General features: G+C 45.4%; 1 protein-coding gene across 1 annotated transcript in view; it reads left to right on the plus strand.

Annotated features, from left to right (window-relative positions):
• UBAC2 (UBA domain containing 2) overlaps positions 1–15,801 on the plus strand; it is a 164,423-nt gene extending 148,622 nt beyond the window's left edge. The window contains exon 9 of the mRNA XM_077812978.1: positions 11,954–15,801. Coding sequence (XP_077669104.1) covers positions 11,954–12,061 — 108 coding nt within the window. The 3' untranslated portion in view covers positions 12,062–15,801. The remainder of the gene's footprint in view (positions 1–11,953) is intronic.
• The last annotated feature ends 4,682 nt before the right edge of the window (positions 15,802–20,483 follow it).

The following is a 20,483-nucleotide window of genomic DNA, read 5'->3' on the forward strand; positions in this document are numbered from 1 at the left end:
CAGCACCGTTCCCATTCAAGCTCGGCGTAACGCCACTCCCCGGCACCCACGACCCAACGCAACGTTACGGCACTGGAGGCCGACGTACCCACGGCACCCTCGTCAGCGACTAGGCACCGTTCCATCATGCCGGCAGTCACCCAGCACCGGAGCACAGTGCCAACTACCTCCCCAGCACCACATGAGAGACCTCAGTCCTGGGACACCTTGTACTGTTCGTGGTCCCAATCATCTTGGCACCAGTCCCCAACTCGCACCTCATGGCATCCTGTGGCTGCTCAAGGATCGGCACTGCCTTGGTCCTCTCCGTCAGCATCCTCCGGCTCCGAAGCCAACTCCAGTCGCTCTAATTACATCAGGCACCAGACCGTGAGCAGCAGAGAGTCCCACACAGTGTGGCAGCTACAGTGGCCACCTCCAGGACAGTGGCCTTTCTGGACCCCATGGGCCTATCATCAACAACAGGGCACTCTTTCTAGAGCGTCTAGGTCTGGGCACTCTACGCGACGCCACTCTAGGTCACCATATAGGCACACCTTGAGGGTGAGAGAGGCCACACTCTCTAGACCGCCCTCGGATCCCCAAGAGCAGCTGACAGTGACAGGTCCAGTGCTCGCGCTGTTACCAAGACAGGCAACATCTCAGGAGGTGGCAGCCTCGTTGGGTCCTGACGCAGCCCAGGACCATGAGGACTTACAGGAAGGTCAGGACAAGGGCAACCAACAGCAGCTCACGTCCTCCTCTTCCCCAGACGAAGCGGTGGCGGGTACATCAGTTTCAGGACCGCCACTGATCAACCATAGGGCCCACCAAGAGCTTCTCTGCAGGATTGCCCTCAACATGGGCCTCCAGGTGGAGGAAACTGTCGAGCAGGAGGATCCGATGGTGGACATCCTGGCTCCTGGAGGTCCCTCCAGAGTTGCGCTCCCTCTGATAAAGACCATACAGAGCAACTACAATACAATCTGGCAAACCCCGGCCTCCATCACACCAACAGCCAGGGGGGTGGAAAGAAAATACTTCACCCCATCCAAGGGCTACGAGTTCTTGTTCTGCCACCCTACTCCTACCCCTACTCTGACTTTGCGGCCAGAACCATAGCCTCAGGAGTGGTCATGCGGTGTTCAGCGTGGTTACAGGTGTCTGGCCTCCCCACAAGATCCAAAACACCCTGCAAGACCTACCCTTGGAGGGCTTGGGCCTCTTTTCAGAGCAAACTGACTCCAGGCTACACAGCCTTAAGGATTCTAGGGCCACGCTGAAATCTCTAGGGATGCATACACCAGCAAACCAGAGGAAGCCCTTCAGGCCCCAGCCTCTGCAGCAGAGGCAGTACCAACCTCACCCCAGGCATAACCCATGTCACAGACAGGACAGAAATACTAGGTGTAGACTGTCAAATAACATGCCTGACCAAGACCAGAATAAACCCCAGCCAGGGAACAAGCAAGGGTTTTGAAGGCACACTCGAGGACAGCCGACCAACCCAGTTCCAGGATCTATTCCCCTGGTTTTTAAACCGGCTATCCCACTTCTACCGTGCATGGTCCTGTATAACATCGGACTGCTCAGTCCTACGCACGATACAGATGGGATACTCCCTCCAGTTCTCCTCCTTCCCCGTCCCTCTTCAGGGACCTCTCTCACAAGCAACTTACTTATGCAGGAGGTCTGTTCACTCCTCGAGATGGGGCAGTGGAGAAGGTTCCCCAGGATCTAAGGGAAAAGGGATTTTACTCCCGTTACTTCCTAATCCCCAAGGCAAAGGGGGGTCTCCGACCCATTCTTGACCTTCACAGACTCAACAAATTTATGGTCAAGCTCCGGTTCCACATGGTCTCCCTAAGCACTATCATCCCGTCACTGGATCCAGGAGATTGGTACGCTGACCTCAACATGAAGGATGCCTATTTCCACATTGCCATCCATCCGGCACACAGATGCTTCCTCCGGTTTGTAATAAACCAAGAGCACTACCTGTTCACGGTGCTCCCGTTCAGTCTGTCCTTAGCCCTCCACGTGTTCACCAACTGCATGGCGGTGGTGGTGGCCTTCCTGTGAAAAAGACAAATTTGAGTGTACCTGTACCTCGACGACTGGCTACTGACAGGACGATCCACGGACCAGGTACAGTCCCAAGTGACAATTGTCACCTTTCACAGACTGGGGCTCCTCCTCAACATACACAAGTGATCACTCATACCTACCCAAAGGATAGCGTTCAGAGGGGCGGTCCTGGACTCAGTACAGGTGAAAGCAAGCCTTCCAGAGCCCAGATTTCAAGCCATAGAGCAAATTGTCAGGACAATGTTACAATACCCCACCACGACTGTCAGGAATTAGCTAATAGCACATATGGCAGCCTATACATCCATGGTCAAGCATGCCAGACTGAGGTTCAGGCCCATATGGGCATGGCTCGCAGCATGTTACTGCCCGTCCTGAGACCCCCCCGAACCTGATAGTAACAATACCCGGGCAGGTCCGAGAGTCCCTGTGTTGGTGGCTGAACTGACCAGTAGTCTGTGCAGAAGTCCCCTTTGCTGCGCCCCCTCCTTCTCTGACGCTAATAACGGACACATCAGATCTGGGCTGGGATGCACACTTAGGGGATCTGAGAACACAGCGTCTGTGGTCGCAAGACGAGATACCCATCCGTATCAACCTGAAGGAGCTTGGAGCGGTTCGTCTGGCCTGTCAAACCTTTCACACCACTTTGCAAGGTCACAGCGTGAGAGTCCTGACAGACAACACCACTGCCATGTTCTACATAAACAAAAAGGGCGGAGCTCGCTCCTCACCCCTCTGCCACGAGACCCTTCTCCTCTGGGACTTCTGTATATCCCGGTCCATTCAGCTGGAAGCATCCTACCACCCGGGGGTACAGAACGAGCTGGCAGATCACCTCAGCAGCTCCTATGAGGCTCACGAGTGGTCAATCAGATCAGACATCATACAGTCAGTTTTCCAAAGGTGGTGTTATCCCCAAGTAGATCTCTTTGCCACCAAAGACAACAGACAGTGCCCTCAGTTCTGCTCATTTCAAAACCACAGCCTGGGTTCAATTTCTGACGTGCTCTTAATACTGTGGGGCGAGGGGCTGAAGTATGCCTTCCCTACAATCCTGCTGGTCCACCAGGTCCTGCTCAAAATTCTCAGGGAAAGGGTGATGGTAATCATGATTGCCCCGTCTTGGCTGTGGCAGCATTGGTACATGACTCTCCTAGAGCTGTCTGAAGACGCACCGATAGTCCTGCCCCTCTACCCAGATCTGATCACACAGGACCATGGGTGCCTTCTCCACCCGAACCTACAGTCTCTGTACATCATGGCTTGGAAACTCCATGGCTAAATCCCATGGAGAGCCAGTGCTCTCAGCCAGTGAGACAGATTCTCCTTGGTAATAGGAAACCTTCTACCAGGGCAACATATCTGGCAAAGTGGAAAAAGTTCTCCTGCTGGTGTGAACCCAAACGTATTCCACCGCTCCAGGTTTCTATCCCAATTTGTTCTGGACTACCTGCTACACCTCAAGCAACAAGGCTTGTCTCTCTCGTGTATCAGAGTGCACCTGGCAGCTATCTCAGCTTTCCATCCAAGGGAATCTGGGCATTCGGTGTTCTCAAATCCCATGGTGGTGCGCTTCCTTAAGGGACTGGAGGGTGTACCCATATTCTCGTCTTCCAGTCCCAACCTGGAATCTGAACCTGGTCCTCTCCAAACTCATGAGCCCACCATTCGAACCCCTGGCCACTTGTTTCCTCCTCTACCTTTCATGGAAGGTAGCGTTCCTGGTGGCCATTACGTCGGAAAGGAGGGTCTCTGAGCTGAGAGCTCTCACCTCTGAACCCCCTTACATGGTGTTTCATAAGGACAAGGTGCAGCTTAGACTGCACCCTAAATTCCTCCCCAAACTGGTCTCCCAATTCCACATGGGACAGGATATTTGTCTGCCAGTGTTCTTTCCAAAGCCCCATACAAGCCCATAGCACCACAGCTTACACATGCTGGATGTTCGAAGAGCCTTCACATTCTACATAGAGTGCACGAGATCTTTCCACAAATCAACCCAATTGTTCGTGGCCATAGCCAGTAGAATGACGCGCCTTCCAATTTCTGTGCAACGCATATCGCCCTGGATCACAGACTGCGTTCGCATGTGCTATGAGTTGGCCAAGGTCCCAGCCCCAGCAATCATGGCCCATTTGACCAGAGCGCAAGCGTCTTCGACTGCCTTTCTGGTGCAGGCCCCATCCATGAGATCTGCAAGGCAGCTACCTGGTCTTCAGTGCATACATTCACAGCCCATTATGCCATCAACCAGCAGGCCAGAGATGATGCAGCAGTTGGCAGGGCTGTCCTCCAATCAATTGTTCCATGACTCCTACCCACCTCTGATGGTAAGCCTGGAAGTCACCTAATTGCAATGGACATGAATAAGCACTTGAAGAAGAAAAGATGGTTACTTACCTCTCGTAATTGTTGTTCTTCGAGATGTGTTGTTCATGTCTACTACAATACCCATACCCCTCCCCCTCTGTCTGAGTCAACGGCAAGAAGGAACCGAAGGAGGGTTGGGCCAGCAGGGTACAATATACACACTGCCATAAGGGCGCCTCTCTAGGGGGTTCCCCTGCCCTCCTGACAGGAGCTGCTAAGGGAAAAAGTTTCCGACATCTGTGCACACAACGTGCGAACACCTAATTGGAATGGACATCAGTGGAGTAAGGGCAGGGGGTGGGAGCCGGAGTGAGGTTGGGGACTCGGGAGAGTGGGGTGGGAAGAGACAGAGAGAAGGCAAGGCTTTGGGGGAAGGAGCAAGGTAGGAGCAAGGGGCAGGGCCTCAGGGCAGAGCGGGGGTGGAGCACTTCCTGGGAAAACTAAAAGTTGGTGCCTATTGATCGTGCCTATTCCCTTTTCCTCTCAGAAAGCTTTTTCCTGGGGTGGGATGTAGTAGAGCAGTGGGTCCTCCAGCAGGGGATCACGAAGACCTGGTAAACCCCATCTAGGGTGACCAGATGCAGGGCTGGCCTTACGATGAGGCGAACTGAGGCAGCCGCCTCAGGTGCCAGACTGTGGGGGGGCGCCACTAGGACCCGGAGTGTAGAAAATTGTGTCTGCTGCTGGTGCATATGTATTCTCTCTGCTCTAGATGCACAGAGATGGTGGAGTGCTGTGCTGGAGGAAGGAGGGCACAAGAGACGTAACAGGCAGGCAGGAGAAAAGGTGAGAGGGAATAACAGAAAGCAGCAGGAGCTGCAGGGAGAGAGAGAGGAGGAGGAGCCTCTTATGTACCTCTCTAGCATCCCCAGGAGCCTGGACTGATTAACACTAGCTTCTCTGGGAGTTTCCTGTTTCCTGCTGCTTCCCTGAGCCCTCTTGAGGAGAACAGGCAGTCAACTGAATTAGTAGGAGCCAGTTAGGGCCTTAAGACGCTGATATTTTCCCTCACTCAGGCCCTGCTACCAGCCTGCTTATTTGTCCGCTTCAACTGAGCATTGAGAGCCACTATAGCTGGCACAGAACAGCAGTCATGAGTGAAAGAAAAAAATGACCCTCTGGGGCAGCATTCAGACAAAGAAAGAAAGCAAAGGAAGCTTTTCTATCTAAGCAGGAAGGAGCTCTCCTGAGATATATAGACACAAATGTTCATGGTGAGCCTTCCGACCCCAGTAAGGATGTGAGTGGTGAGGAGATGCCTGATCTTCCAGTTAACCAGAGTGCAGTTGTGCAGCTACTGCACCATCCACATCTCCATCTCCAATGGATGTAACCATGCACATTCCTGAAGAAAAGTGTAGATCAGAGAGAGTGTGGTGGAGGTGCAAGAAACAGCTGCTGCTGCTGCTGAGTTTAGTTCCGTAAGTCTAGATGATCCAGGACTGTGGACCCACTTGAGCAGTAGCCTGAGGGACTTCCTTGTCCTGCATGGGCTACAGCAAGTGAAAAATTTCATGTTCCCCAAAGACAATGAAAATAGAAGTTTCCATCCAACACATTACTGGCGTGAAATCCCCAATGGTGACAAAGTGAGAGGCCATGGCTTATGTACTCAAAAACTCAGAATGCTGCATACTGTTTTTGTGGCAAACTCTTCCAGTCTAATATTCCAGCCACATTCGGTTCTATAGGAACAAAGGACTGGAAAAATCTGGCTAGAAATCTGGCATGCCATGAGAAGGCAGCAAATCACCAGAGAGCATTCCATAGGTGGAAAGAGCCTGAGATGAGACTAAGGTTAAAGGCCACCATAGATGATCAGCATCAAGAGAAGATTGCATCAGTCTCTTTACTGGCAAAATGTTCTGAAAAGGCTCATTGCCATTGTGAGAATGCTTGCTACCCAAAACCTAGCACTGCGCAGCACTTCAGATCAGCTGTATATGCTGATGCTATTCTCCAGGAGCATCTAAGAAGAGTTGAGACACCACTGACTTCCTCAGGAAACTACAATCCATCGGTGATCTTCCTGATAACACCATCCTGGCCACTATGGATGTAGAAGCCCTCTACACCAACATTCCACACAAAGATGGACTACAAGCCGTCAGGAACACTGTCCCCGATAATGTCACGGCTAACCTGGTGGCTGAACTTTGTGACTTTGTCCTTACCCATAACTATTTTACATTTGGGGACAATGTATACCTTCAAATCAGCGGCACTGCTATGGGTACCCAAATGGCCCCACAGTATGCCAACATTTTTATGGCTGACTTAGAACAACGCTTCCTCAGCTCTCGTCCCCTAACGCCCCTACTCTACTTGCGCTATATTGATGACATCTTCATCATCTGGACCCATGGAAAAGAAGCCTTTGAGGAATTCCACCATGATTTCAACAATTTCCATCCCACCATCAACCTCAGCCTGGTCCAGTCCACACAAGAGATCCACTTCCTGGACGCTACAGTGCTAATAAACGATGGTCACATAAACACCATCCTATACCGGAAACCTGCTGACCGCTATTCCTACCTACATGCCTCCAGCTTTCACCCTGACCACACCACACGATCCATTGTCTACAGCCAAGCTCTGCGATACAACCGCATTTGCTCCAACCCCTCAGACAGAGACAAACATCTACAAGATCTCTATCAAGCATTCTTACAACTACAATACCCATCTGCGGAAGTGAAGAAACAGATTGATAGAGCCAGAAGAGTTCCCAGAAGTCACCTACTACAGGACAGACTCCAGCGAGAGACTGTTGAATCGGAATTCATTTGCAAATTGGATACAATTAACTTAGGCTTGAATAGAGACTGGGAGTGGCTAAGTCATTATGCAAGGTAACCTATTTCCCCTTGTTTTTTCCTATCTACCCCACCACCCCCGTTCCTCAGACGTTCTTGTTAAACCCTGGATTTGTGCTGGAAATGGCCCATCTGGATTATCATACACATTGTAAGGAGAGTGATCACCTTAGATAAGCTATTACCAACAGGAAAGTGGGTTTGTGTGTGTGGGGAAAAAAAGGGGGGGGGAGGAGAAAACCTGGATTTGTGCTGGAAATGGCCCAACTTGATTATCATACACATTGTAAGGAGAGTGATCACTTTAGATAAGCTATTACCAGCAGGAGAGTGGGGTGGGGGGAGAGAAAACCTTTTGTAGTGGTAAACACCCATTTTTTCATGGTTTGTATGAATAAGAACATCTTCTGTATTTTCCACAGTATGCATCCGATGAAGTGAGCTGTAGCTCACGAAAGCTTATCCTCAAATAAATTGGTTAGTCTCTAAGGTGCCACAAGTACTCCTTTTCTTTTTGCGAATACAGACTAACATGGCTGTTACTCTGAAACCACCAAAGAAATGTACACACACCACTACCTTGGAAAAACAATTCAAAATGAGATCATACAGTTACTGGCAACAAAAGTCAAACAGAAGATTGTGGCAGATCTGAAGTCAGCAAGATATTACTCTGTTATTCTGGATTGCACTCCTGACATCAGCCATATGGAACAAATGATTTTAATGGTGCATTTTGTAACAACACCAGAACCTAGTGAAAATGTCCCTGCAGTGGTGACTGTCAGAGAGCATTTTTGAGAATTTATTGACATTGATGATACTACAGGAGCTGGTATGACAAATGTGCTTCTTAAAAAGCTGGAAGATACGGGAATTGCGATAGCTGACATAAGAGGTCAGGTCTACGATGATGGTGCCAACATGAGAGGAAAGAACAGAGGAGTGCAGACACGGATCAGAGAGTTAAACCCTCAAGCTTTTTTTGTCCCATACAGTTCTCATTCATTGAACTTGATGGTCAGTGATGCAGCATCAGCTTCTAGTGAGGCTGCTGAATTTTTTAATGTAATTCAAAGCATCTGTGTGTTTTTCTCTGCATCAACTCATCGATGGCAAACTTTGAAGCAACATCTGGGAACATCCTCTCTGACACTGAAACCGCTGAGGGCCACAAAATGGGAAAGTTGAGTGGAGGCGATAAAGCCTATCAAACACCAAATTGGGAAGATAGATGATGCCATAGTTGCCATTATGAAGGATAATGCTATGACAGGAACTGTTTGTGGGAGAACAGTGGTAGAGGGAAATGAAATCACCAGAAACATATATAACTTCAAAATTCTGTGTGGCTTAGTGTTGTGGCATGACATGCTGTTTGAAATAAATGTTGTAAGCAAGAGACTCCATGGTGTTGACCTTGATATACCTGGAGCAATGGAACAACTGTACAAAGCAAAGTCATACCTACAGTCTTACTAGTCAGATGAGGGATTTCCAAACGTTCTGAAGAGTGCACAGAGGTTGGCAGAGGAACTTCACACTGAAGCTATTTTCCCACCCATTCAAGAATACAAGAGTCACCAAAGAAGAAGACATTTTGATTACGAGGCATGGGATAATTCCATAAGAGACCCCAAACAACAATTCAAAGTTGAATTCTTTAACCAGGTGCTAGATAGTGCAATACAGTCAGTTGAAGAACGTTTCGTGCAGCTCAAGGAACACAGCAGTATATTTGGGATGTTGTATAATATTCCAAAACTCCTCACTATACCTGAAAAAGACCTACACCAGCAATGCACGGACTAGAGACAGTGTTGACACATGATGACATGCACAATATTGATGCGAGTGGTTTAGGGGATGAACTGAAAACCTTTCAAGATACATGTAGGCGAGATCAACTCCAAAGGTTGTTCTGGAATATATGTGCACAAATAAGATGACCGCCCTCTTTCCAAATGCTTTTGTTGCTCTGCACATACTTCTAACACTTCCTGTAACAGTTGCCAGTGGAGAAAACTTCAGCTTGGAGAAGCTGCTAATAAAAACACATCTACGCTCCACAATGACACAGGAGAGGTTGGTCGGCCTTGCAACCATCTCAATAGAGCATGACCTTCAGGAAGCAGTTCAAATCTTTGCAACCAAGAAGGCACAGAAAGCACCACTTCGATTATTCAAACAGATAAAAATGCCAGTGTTTACTATGCAGACAAGAAAAGTTACATTTGCTGTTCAGGCTTTTAAAAGTTAAGTGTTACTTAACATTTTTGAACAAGGTATTTTAAATTGCTAGTTCTCCTTTATTGGGGTAGGTAGCAGAGCAGTACCAGGAGAGGAGTAGAACAGGAAGAAGTCAGAATTGGGACCTTTCAAAGTTTTGGCCCACACGAGGGGGCATGGGGGCATCATTTGAGCTCCCCGCCTCAGGTGCCAAAATGTTGTGGGCTGGCCCTGTCCAGACGTCCTGATATTATCCCGTCCTGATCGATATTACAGGTTTTTTCTTATATAGGCAGCTATCCCCCCAACCTGGGAGGAAAAAAAGTATTCTAATTTTTCACACTTGCTATTTGGTCACCATTCGCCACACAGGGACTTTTAGATGCTGCTGGTTATGAAATCTAGTTTGATGTGAGACTATTGTTGCAAAGATGTCAAAAGTAGCATAATTCATTCTTCCCATAAAGATGAGACATAAATGTTGCATTTAAAAAGGACACTCACACAAAAATTATCAGTGACCTATTTGACAACCTGACAATTTATTAGTTTTCAAAACCTTTAGTAATATATGCATAGATTAAATCAGAGAAAAATATTTTTGAAATCCAGGATAAATGTTACAATACTGAAAGTACTGCCAAAAAAACAAAATGCAGCTTTCTTGCCAACATCCAGTCAAAATTATGTTCAGAATCTGCACAGTCTGCATTTCCAGATACAAATGCTATAGATTCACTCTATTTACACTATTTAACGTTTTTATCAATGACCTGGAAGAAAACATAAAATCACCACTGATAAAGTTTTCAGACAGCATAAAGGTTCGGGAAGTGATAAATAATGAAGAGGACAGGTCTGGATAACTTGGTAAACTGGGCGCAAGCAAATAATTTGCATTTTAATACGGCTAAATGTAAAAAATACACATCTAGGAACAAAGAACGTAGGCCATACTACCATGATGGTGGGTCTTTATTCTGGGAAGCAGTAACTCTGAAAAAATTGGGGAGTCGTGGTGGATAAGCAGCTGAACATGAGCTCCCAGTGCAACGTTGTGGCCAGAGGGCTTAATGTGATTGTTGGATGCATAAGCAGAGGAATCTCAAGTAGGAGGAAAGAGGTTATTTTACCTCTGTATTTGGCACTGTGGTGACTGCTGTTGAAATACAGTGTGCAGTTCTTGTGCCCACAATTCAAGAAGGAGGTTGATAAATTGGAGGGATTCAGAGAAGAGCCATAAGAATGGTTAAAGGATTAGTTGGTGATAGATAGATTCTAGGAGCTCCATCTATTTAATTTAACAAAGAGAAAGTTAAGCAGTGACTGGATACAAATATTTGATAAAGACCTCTTCAGTCCAACAGAACTGTATAACAAACTCCAATGGCTGGAAGTTGAACTAAGACAAATTCAGACTAGAAATAAGACATAAATATTTAAAATGAGGGTAATTAACGATTGGAAAAACTTACCAAGGGTCATGATGGATTGTTTATCACTGGCAATTTTAAAATCAAGATTGGATTTTTTTTGTTAAGATATGCTCTAGTTAAAAAGGAATTATTTTGGGGAAGTTCTGTGGCCTGTGTTACACATGCGGTCAGACTAGGGACCACAATGTCCCTTGGAAATCTATTAGTCTTGTGATGCAGGAAAGTGCATATTTGCTGCTGTGCCCTAGAGGGAACAGGCAGTTGCACTGATACCTACCCATCTCTCAATGTTTCCTTTTGGGGAAGGGCAGTTTTAATCTTCAATGCAGGCTCCATAGGGACCTGCCAGTGGAGGAGGAATCAAAGTATCTCCCAGCCTGCTCGTGGCTTCCCACTTCTGGGGCTATGCTGTCTGCTTTCAGGCCTTATCCCCCAGTAAGAGCGTAATAGAGAGTGCTTCTGCTGCCATGACCATTTGGTGAATTTTGCCAGAAATTTTAGTTTACTGTCCTGTGATTGGAATAAAAATAAAACTATTTCAAAAGAAATCAGTCAGATTTTCACTTATAACTAAACCCAATAAAAAAATGTAGATTTTACAGTTCCTCCAGCTTGAAACTGGTATGATTTATCCATCTAGGTATTGAATCTATCACACTGTGTTATAACATAAAACAAAACTGGATTTAAATGCAGTGCTGTTTGAGTCAGCATGTATAAAAGAAAGTTGGCATGCAAAAAGTTAGCCATCAAAATTATATTGTAGCATGTGAAAGATGCTTCTCAAGTACCTACTCACCACTGGAATTACTGTTTTATTGCAAACTGTATTTTACCAACTGCAGTAATGTTTTCTGGCTCATCCAACCACGCCATATCAGATAAGTGTTTGATATTTAAAAAAAAAAGACCTGTCATTGCACAGACTGTTCAGTAATAAACCGTACGGCTTTGCTGCTATATGATAACTTTAAAAGGAAAAATTAATAAAACTGTGATTAAAGGTGTTCTTTTTTATTTCTCTTACAGGTTGCACGACTTATGGAAATGGGATTTTCCAGGGTAGATGCTTTGGAAGCTCTGAGAGCTTCAAATAATGACCTTAATGTAGCTACTAACTTCCTACTGCAGCACTGATGATCGCTTCTGATGAAAAAACTTTAGTTGATATGTTTATCTACCAGCAGAAAGAGGATCAAAGCCACCTGCTGGATAGACTCATAAAGAGCAAAAGCCAAGAAGAAATGTCTACTATACGCAATATTTCAAAGTAGTGTTAACGGATGACACTGACTGTTCCTAAACCCCCAAATAAAGTGGTGGTTACTGTTCTGGTTATTCTTTAAAAGTAACTTGTATCTCTATATGTTACATGATATCATCAAAATTTATTTTAAAAAATTTGGTGTCTTTCTCTTTTAAATCAGTATTAGAGATAGTATCATTATTAATAACTAGGAAATACAGAAGCAACTCAAACTGCTGCAAACAGCTAAATTTACCTATCAGGAAAAATTACAATTACAAATTTTTCAATTTTTTTGCTCTAAAACTGTAACTCTTATTTAATATTTTACAGTATTTTGATTTTTGATCACAGTAATGAGAAAATGTTCAGATGTGGTGGGTAATGTTATTTCCATAAAGAATTATGGGACTAACATGTCATTCATCGAGAAGTTTTATTAATGTTTGTAATATTTTCTCTCTTTCTCTCAAAATCCTTTTTAAATAAAAGTTGTCATTCAATACCATAATTCATGTAGGATACCAGAACTGTTATGTGCGTATTGCAGGTTACATTAAGTGACCGGTATAAATTTAAACTATACAAATTGTGTAGATGACTATACAGATCAGACAGCATGAAAATACTTGAATGGAAGTGGTAAAAGGGAATTGGCTGATTACAATAAAATCAGGCCTGACATCATTCATTTGATTTGGGCAGATTTCCATGGTAACATGATGGATGTGTTTAGTTTAGTGATGCTGTGTGTTTGTTTGGTTTTTTGAGCAGCCTATACATTTCTTTAAAAAAAAAAAATACAAACCAGGCAGAGAAAAAGACCATTCTTCTGGTTCTGTCTGGTCTTAGTTTTCCACTGTTATAGATGCAGACCACCCTCGGTGTACTGTTGGAGGCTGCACTTACTGTCAGTCACTGACTGGAAGCCTAGCCTTTGGAAGGATTGACTCAAGCCAACAGGAGTCTAATGGCAGGGGCGCAAGAAATGGGTTTTAGAGTTTAAAATGATAAATATACATATGTCACCTCTTTTTCAGAAGTGCTGTGCCTCCCCAGCTTGGGAGTCACTGGGTACTCAGCACCTCTGCAAATCAAGCCAGTTATTATGGAGGTGCCAGTTCTAGCTCCATAATTAAAGTTAAGTTGAGTTTTGCACTTAAATGTATAATATATACATGTGTAACATGTATTTTATATATGTGCATACTATATGTATTATACATATATGATTGAGAACAGCACTGAAGATGTCGTGGAGAATGAAGTGGGAGGAGTAAGAAGTTGGAAGGGAAGAAGAGAACAGAGGGGGCAGAGAGAGAGGAGGGAGAATTATATTTTAGAAATCAAAATGAGGGGATAATTCGGGTTTCTGAAAATGGCAGCTTTACAGTATTCTGCAAAATGAACAGAAAATAACATCAGATTTTGTTCACATTTAGGTACATAATGTACTTACAATACAGATTATTGTGCTCATGTCTTAATTTCCATTGGACTGATTAAGAGATTTGAAATGAGAGACCCTTATTTTATCTTGTGAATGTTGTAACGTGAGGTATTTGCATGCAGCTACAGTCTTTTTGTATACTCTTCCTGCGTTTTTAAGTGAAAGATTATTTTGTTCACATAAAGATGACTGGCATTTTTCCTGCATGGGTTAAGGAGATGTCTGGAGTCTGCTAAGTCTGAAAACTGCCTGGATCATAAAGAGAAGCCCCGGAACCTTAAAAAGAATCTGTTCAAAAACAGTATGCTGATTTGCAGCTCACTTAAAACTTTTGGAGTATACGTCTAAGAGGTCAGACTTTTTTATTTTAAAACACGTCTAAAGTATCCCCATCATTATCAGAATAATTGTAAAATAGGTGGCCATAAAAAACGGTGATAAATAATTGCAGATAGAATCAGTTACCCATGGACAGAATTATTTATTTATATCTTACCCAGTGTAAAAGTAAAAAATTAAATATAACAGATACCCTTCCGGATACTGTCCTACTATAGAAACAAGGGCCAATAGAGCTGCATCCAGATTCTATACAGATTTTACACTCAGAATTTGCAAGTATGTAATTAGAGTGCAGTTTAGGACATTACTAGAGTATTTGCAGATTAATATTCTGTATGTCTAAATATTTTATTTTTGTTTTATATTGCAGTAGTATCCTGGTGTCCCAATTCAGACCTAGGTCAATTGTGGTAGGCACTCTATGAATGTACAAACATATTGGGTGAAATCCTAGCCTTGCTGAAGTCAACGGCAAAACTCCCATTTGACTTCAAAGGGGCCAGGATTTCACCCAGGGCCCCTGTCTTACAATGCTTGCAGTCTTCTATAGTCTTCATACAAAAACTTTTTTTTCTTTTTGATCCCAGACTCTACTGAAGAAATTTTCAAGGTGATTCATTCAGCAAAGTGGGACTTGTAGAAATTAGAGCTGGAAAAGGTCTGTTGGGTCACCTGCTGTAGACCATCTCCATTTATGTGCAAGATAGTTCCTTAGAGCATATTTACTAGTGCTTTGTCCAGTCTAATTTTAAATGTCTGAGATGATATGGTTTCCATGTTGAGTGCACTCCAGACATTTTTTGAAGAGGCAAAAGAAAGAGTCTGCCCTTTCCCTTTAGCAGAAAACAAATCGATTTTCTGTAGGAAAAGGCTGCAAGGACGAAATCCAGGCCCTGTTGAAGTCAGTGGCAAAATTGTCATTGACTTTATTAAAACCATAGTCTCACCTGGAGGGTATGTCTACACTGCAGCTGGGAGCCTCCCAGTATAGCTAGGCAGACTTGCACTAGATTCACTTGAGCAAGCTCGCTAAAAATACCAGGGTGGACATGGCTCTAGCCACCCGAGCTCAGACCTAGTGTGTCGGGTGGGCAAGGAGCCTGAGTGCCGCCCAAGCCTGCTGTCCATGCTGCTGCTGTTAGTGCACCAACTCGAGTCCTGCTAGCACAAGTCCACCTGGGCTGGAAGGCTTTCTCCCAGCTGCAGTATAGACAAACAGCCTCAGAGTCTCAAGTAGTGGTCGCTATTACAGATTTCACTAAGGCTAAGAACATTCTTTAATGATGAAGCTTCTGTTGATCAGAATAATTTATCAGAGTGAGATCTTTACCTGTTGTATGGTATTTGGGAAATACACATAGCTTTCCATGGGATGACTGCAGAACTCTACAGTGGGAACGGCAGGTTCCCAGGGTCTTTCCTTTGTTTTAAGGTGCAATATGATGGAGCTCTCTCCAGAAAACATTGTACTTGTCAGAAATGTCCTCCTCTCACAGTATAGGGGACAGAGATTACTACCTCTCAAATGATTACATTTACAGTAACATTTAGCTTCTTATATACATAGCTGTGGTATGTAGTGCCTATTGATGCCTTAAGAAACTAATTATTTAAGCAAAAGATTATGTGCAGATATTTTTGTACAAAACCAAGCAAAATACATTCTAGGAGTCCGAGACACTAGGCAAAATACTCAGCCATCTTACATATGTGGTTATGATGCTGTATATAACTCTGGAACGTTTTATTGTGGCTATAATATGGGTTTGTTAAAAGAAAATTAAAAAGATGCATTCCAGGAATCCTCTCTCTTTTACTGTATGTGTGCATTTATTGTACTTGTGTTTAACTATATATCAGAGGTGCCCAAACTTTACAGCACTAGGAACCATGCTTGACACTTTGCAATCTAGTTTGTCTATGAACATGCACAATATTTTTTTGTATTTGTACCGACCTTGATAAATGAATAGAAATCAATTGTCAATTCACTAGAGAGAAAAACCTGGCATTGATTAGCTTGATTTTACCATATAATTTCAGGGAGAGATGGCCACTGTGTAAGGGGACACTAAAACTCAGTGGGGGTGTTTTGGTTGGCTAGCTCCCAGTACCAAAGGAAAGGGGAAGGGATCAATGGGAAATCAGGACCCTGAGACTGACAGTCCCCAGGAACAATGGGGAGAGGCCGATGCTCCAGGTCAGCCTGATTGACAGGGCAGACAGGCTAATGAGGGAGTCAGGAGGCCAGGGGGGGTCCTGTCCTCTGTGTGAGCTGGAATTGCCTGGGTGAGACAGAGTGGGGCCGAGCTAACAAGAGAGCAGGGGTCCAAGCTGAGCTGGGGAGCAGAGCTGTGCCAGCCAGAGGGGCCAGAAAAGCAGCCCAGGAAGCAGGTCAGTGCTGGAAGCAGTGTCACAGAGCAGTCCTGTGCTGGGAGCAGAGCTGTAGCAACCAGAGCCAGAGGGGCCAGAGAAGCAGCCCAGGTTGCTGGAGGCAGAGCAGCAGCAGCAGCTGTGCTGAGGCAGAGTGGAGGTGGGGCTGGAGCAGTCCAGAGCTGGGTACGGTGAGCAGCTGGGGACAGCGAGGGGGACCGTGGGCAGCAGGCCAACGCAGGGAGACACCCCCAGCCAAGACACCTTGCAGGCCAGACTTGGAGGGGGATCGAAACACCGACGGAGCGGGGGCGACTCTGGGAAGAAGGGCTCTGCCTCCTAGTGCCTGAGGGTGTGTGGGCACCACCAGAGCAAGTGTCTGACCCACAGCATCCTGGCAGCACAGCGAGGGCCTGAGAAAGGGCCTGGGACTTGTAAGGAACAGACTGAACTTCCCTTACATTGCAGAGACGCTGGTTGTGATGTTCACTTGCCACAGAGTGGGTTCTGTGTTTTCCTTTAACCTTTCCCATTTTTTCCTTTTTTTTTTTTAATTGATTGCTGTGTAATAAATTGTATTTGCTTTGAACTGTATGTAACGATCAGTGGATCAGGGGAGCATCCAGTGTGGAGAGAGCACCCCAGAATGGGGACACCCTCTTCCCTGTCCTAAGTGACCAAAATGAGGCTGGGGGTCAAGCCCCCCAGGAATCCTGGGCCCAGCCTTGTTGGGGTTACGAGGACTCCACCACACAGCAGAGTGGAAGGGGAGCCCTTGAGGTCAGGCAGGCCTTTGGGTAAAGGAAGTGGGAGCCAAGGACTCAGATCCTTTCGCTAGCCCACTTCACTGGGGTAGTGTATAAACCATGAAAGTTCCCCACAATAGCGGGACCATTCCCCCGCTTACACTTGGACTAATATTTTTTTAGAGCTGATCAAGAATTTTTCAACAAAATATTTTTCCATTAAAGTTAGATTTGTCAAAACCAAAACTTTTTGCAGGGAAGAGTCAATTTAACACATTTCTCATTTAAAAATTTGTTTGTAGAGGAAAGTTTCAAAAGTGTCAAAATGCCCTGTTTCAAAATTTTCCAAATGAGAAGTTCAATTTTTTGTTCAAGGTCACATTTTGATTTGAAATTTAAGTGATTTGTATTAAAAAATTTAAAAAATATGAAAAGGTCAAAATTGAAACATTACATTTCAAATTGGTAGAAATGAAACATTTTGTTGGCCCCAAATTTATTTGTTCTAGTTTCTGAGCATTTTCAAGATGTTGACTTTTTCTCATTCCAATTGGGACAAAAAGCTTTTAAATCTCAAAATTTTTCCACAATGAGAAAACAATTTCCCCTCAAACTCTTTATTTTATACATCCTCAATTATCTGGTAGTAGTATATTAGTGTTTATTGTATACATTAGCACTTCAAGTTTACTTTTTGTAAGGATTAAATTTTAAAATGTATTTTAGCTTTAGAAAATGGATTTCTACTGTTGGTCTAAAGCAGGGGTCTCAAACTGAATTTACCTTAGGGTCACTGCCAGTCCTCAAATCCTCCCAGTGGGCCAATAATGTCACTTATACCAGCCAGAACCCGCCCCCCAAAACTCTGCCCCTCCCAAAACTCCGCCCGCCACCTGCCTAAGGCTCTGGGAGGGAGTTTGGGTGGGGGAGGGGGTCTGGGGTAGGGGATTGGGGTGCAGGCTCTGGGAGGGAGTTTGGGTGGGGGAGGGGGTCTGGGATGCAGACTCTGGGAGGAAGTTTGGCTCTGGGACGGGGGACGGGGTGCTGCGCTTACCTGAGGCTCCAAGTCAGGGCAGGCCAGGGGCCCTCTGCGTGCTGCTGCCCCCAGGCACCCTCCCTGTAGCTTCCCATTGGCCGCAGGGGCACTTGAGGCGGGAGCAGCGCGTGGAGGCACAGTCCCATCCCACCCCGGGGCCGCAGGGAGGGGTCAGCAGCCACTGGAGCAAGCAGGCAGATGCCACTCAACTCCCCTGTGCTGCCGGGGCCCCTGGGGGGGCGCCTGGGGGTGGCATAGGGTGAACAGATGTCCCGATTTTATAGGGGACAGTCCTGATTTTTGGGTCTTTTTCTTATGTAGGCTCCTATTACCCCCCACCCCCGTCCCGATTTTTCACATTTGCTGTCTGCTCACCCTAGGGCGGCAGGTGGGGCCAAGGGAGAGATCCGTCCCCAAAGCTGCTGGAGTCCCACGGGCCACACTGGGGAGGTTCATGGCCCGCGGTCTGGGAGTTTGAGACCCCTGGTCTAAAGAGTTGCAGCCAAATAATTCTCATTTTGAAAACTGCTTTGATTATGGTTGCAAAATCAAACAGCTAAAGACTCTCAAAGTACAGCCCCTTATTCAAAGATGAGCTGTTAAATTACAGAAGTTTAAAGGTTTCAGAGTAACAGCCGTGTTAGTCTGTATTCACAGCTAAATCTTGTTTGTCTGATCTAATGAAAATTGGTGAAACACTGTGGCTAGTTCAGTGTTCAAGAGGAGCCCTCTCTTGGTTGACAGAGGAATGATTCAGTTTCACTCCATTCCTTTGTATATGGGATGGTAAAAAGACAGTGAGCACTGAAATCACAACTTACACTGTTCCACAATAAAACAAAATAGCAAAAAGAAAGTAAAAAACAAATCTTAGGTTTTCTACAGTGTTGTTACCCCTACCAGCGTGGGTACTTTTATGGCACTCTCTCCCAGACTGAAGGGAGAGAGGCCTGTTACATAGATGACCCAAGGCCACTCCCCCATGCCCAGCAAGCCAGTGTTCTTCCTGCAGAAGTGTGGGAGACTTCTCAGTTCATATGCCATCAGAGGGAACTACAGTACTACCTTTGTTTTCCATCAAAGTTAGATTTGATTTACCTTTGGGATCAAATTTCCTACAGAAAGGACACAGAAGACCTACTCTTTTGTCCCTTGCTGTTTTTGAGGATTTGTTTGGAGTGTAGGGGTGATAAGCTGCCACCTTTGCCACTTGCATATGCACCTCAGAAAAACTGGAAATATTTCCTTCAGTCGCCCCCACTCACCTGCCCAGAATAGTAGTATAGGGGCTTATTACTTGGGGACAAGGAACATACAGTGTGTGTAAATTTGTTTTTGGATGGCAGCATTTTATTGTCATCTCACAAGAAATGTGGTCTCTAAATCAGCAGTTCTCCAACTGTGGGTCAGGACCCCAAAGAGGGTCAGGACCCTGTCTCCAGAGGTCTCCAGGGCTGGCTTTAGACTGGCTGGGATCCAGGACCAAAGCCGAAGCCTGAGCCCCACCACCTGGGGCTCCAGCTTAGGCTTCAGGTTATAGGCACCCTTTGGCTTTGGCCCCCACCCTGGGCAGCGGGGCTTGGGTGGGCTCAGGCTTTGGTCCCCCCTTGTGGTGTCGTGTAGTAATTTTTGTTGTCAGAAGGGAGTCCTGTTGCAATGAAATTTGAGAACCCCTGCTCTAAATTAAACATTTTTAATTCAAAACATCTGAAATGGTGGGATAAATGTGTGTTGTACAGAAGTTATTTTTCCAGAGGATAATGTTATCTCATCCCCAGACCTCCCTGTTCAAGCTGTGCTCTCAGCTATTAGCTTAATAGCATGAACCATCACCTCCAAGACTCAAACTGGGAAGGGGGCAGGGTTGAAAGGTGGTCGTACTTCTCTAAGTTCCACCCATGCAAGCTGCCAGAGTGAGGAATGGTTCAGATGTTGTACAGATGTTCAGATATGATTGGGCATGCTGTCAGTGCTCCACTGGGTTCCAGGGCGGGCTTGGCTCCCCCTTGGTGAGTCTTGCTAAGTCACTTGGGCTTTGACTGCAGGGAAGTTGGTATTATCTCCAAAATGTCACTCACTCATGGTGCCAATAAGATATTCTGGTGCAGATCTATGATCCTCTCCTTCCTTACTTCCTTTTATGAGCAATAAAATCATTCAAATGCCCAGAGACAATGATTTAAATGTCAGCATTATTAACTCACACCTCCCGGTGCAGTTCTCATCACTGAACTATTTTTTCAGACTCGGGAAGATATTGTTTCATTAGTTACACTTGGTTCACATTTTCAAGGTTTTCATTGCAATCATAACAGCTAGAGATTTACTATTAAAACTGTTATATATTATTATTATTACACTGCTGA

This window comes from Eretmochelys imbricata, chromosome 1 (genome assembly GCF_965152235.1).
Source record: "Eretmochelys imbricata isolate rEreImb1 chromosome 1, rEreImb1.hap1, whole genome shotgun sequence".
In the NCBI taxonomy this organism is placed as follows: Eukaryota; Metazoa; Chordata; order Testudines; family Cheloniidae; genus Eretmochelys; species Eretmochelys imbricata.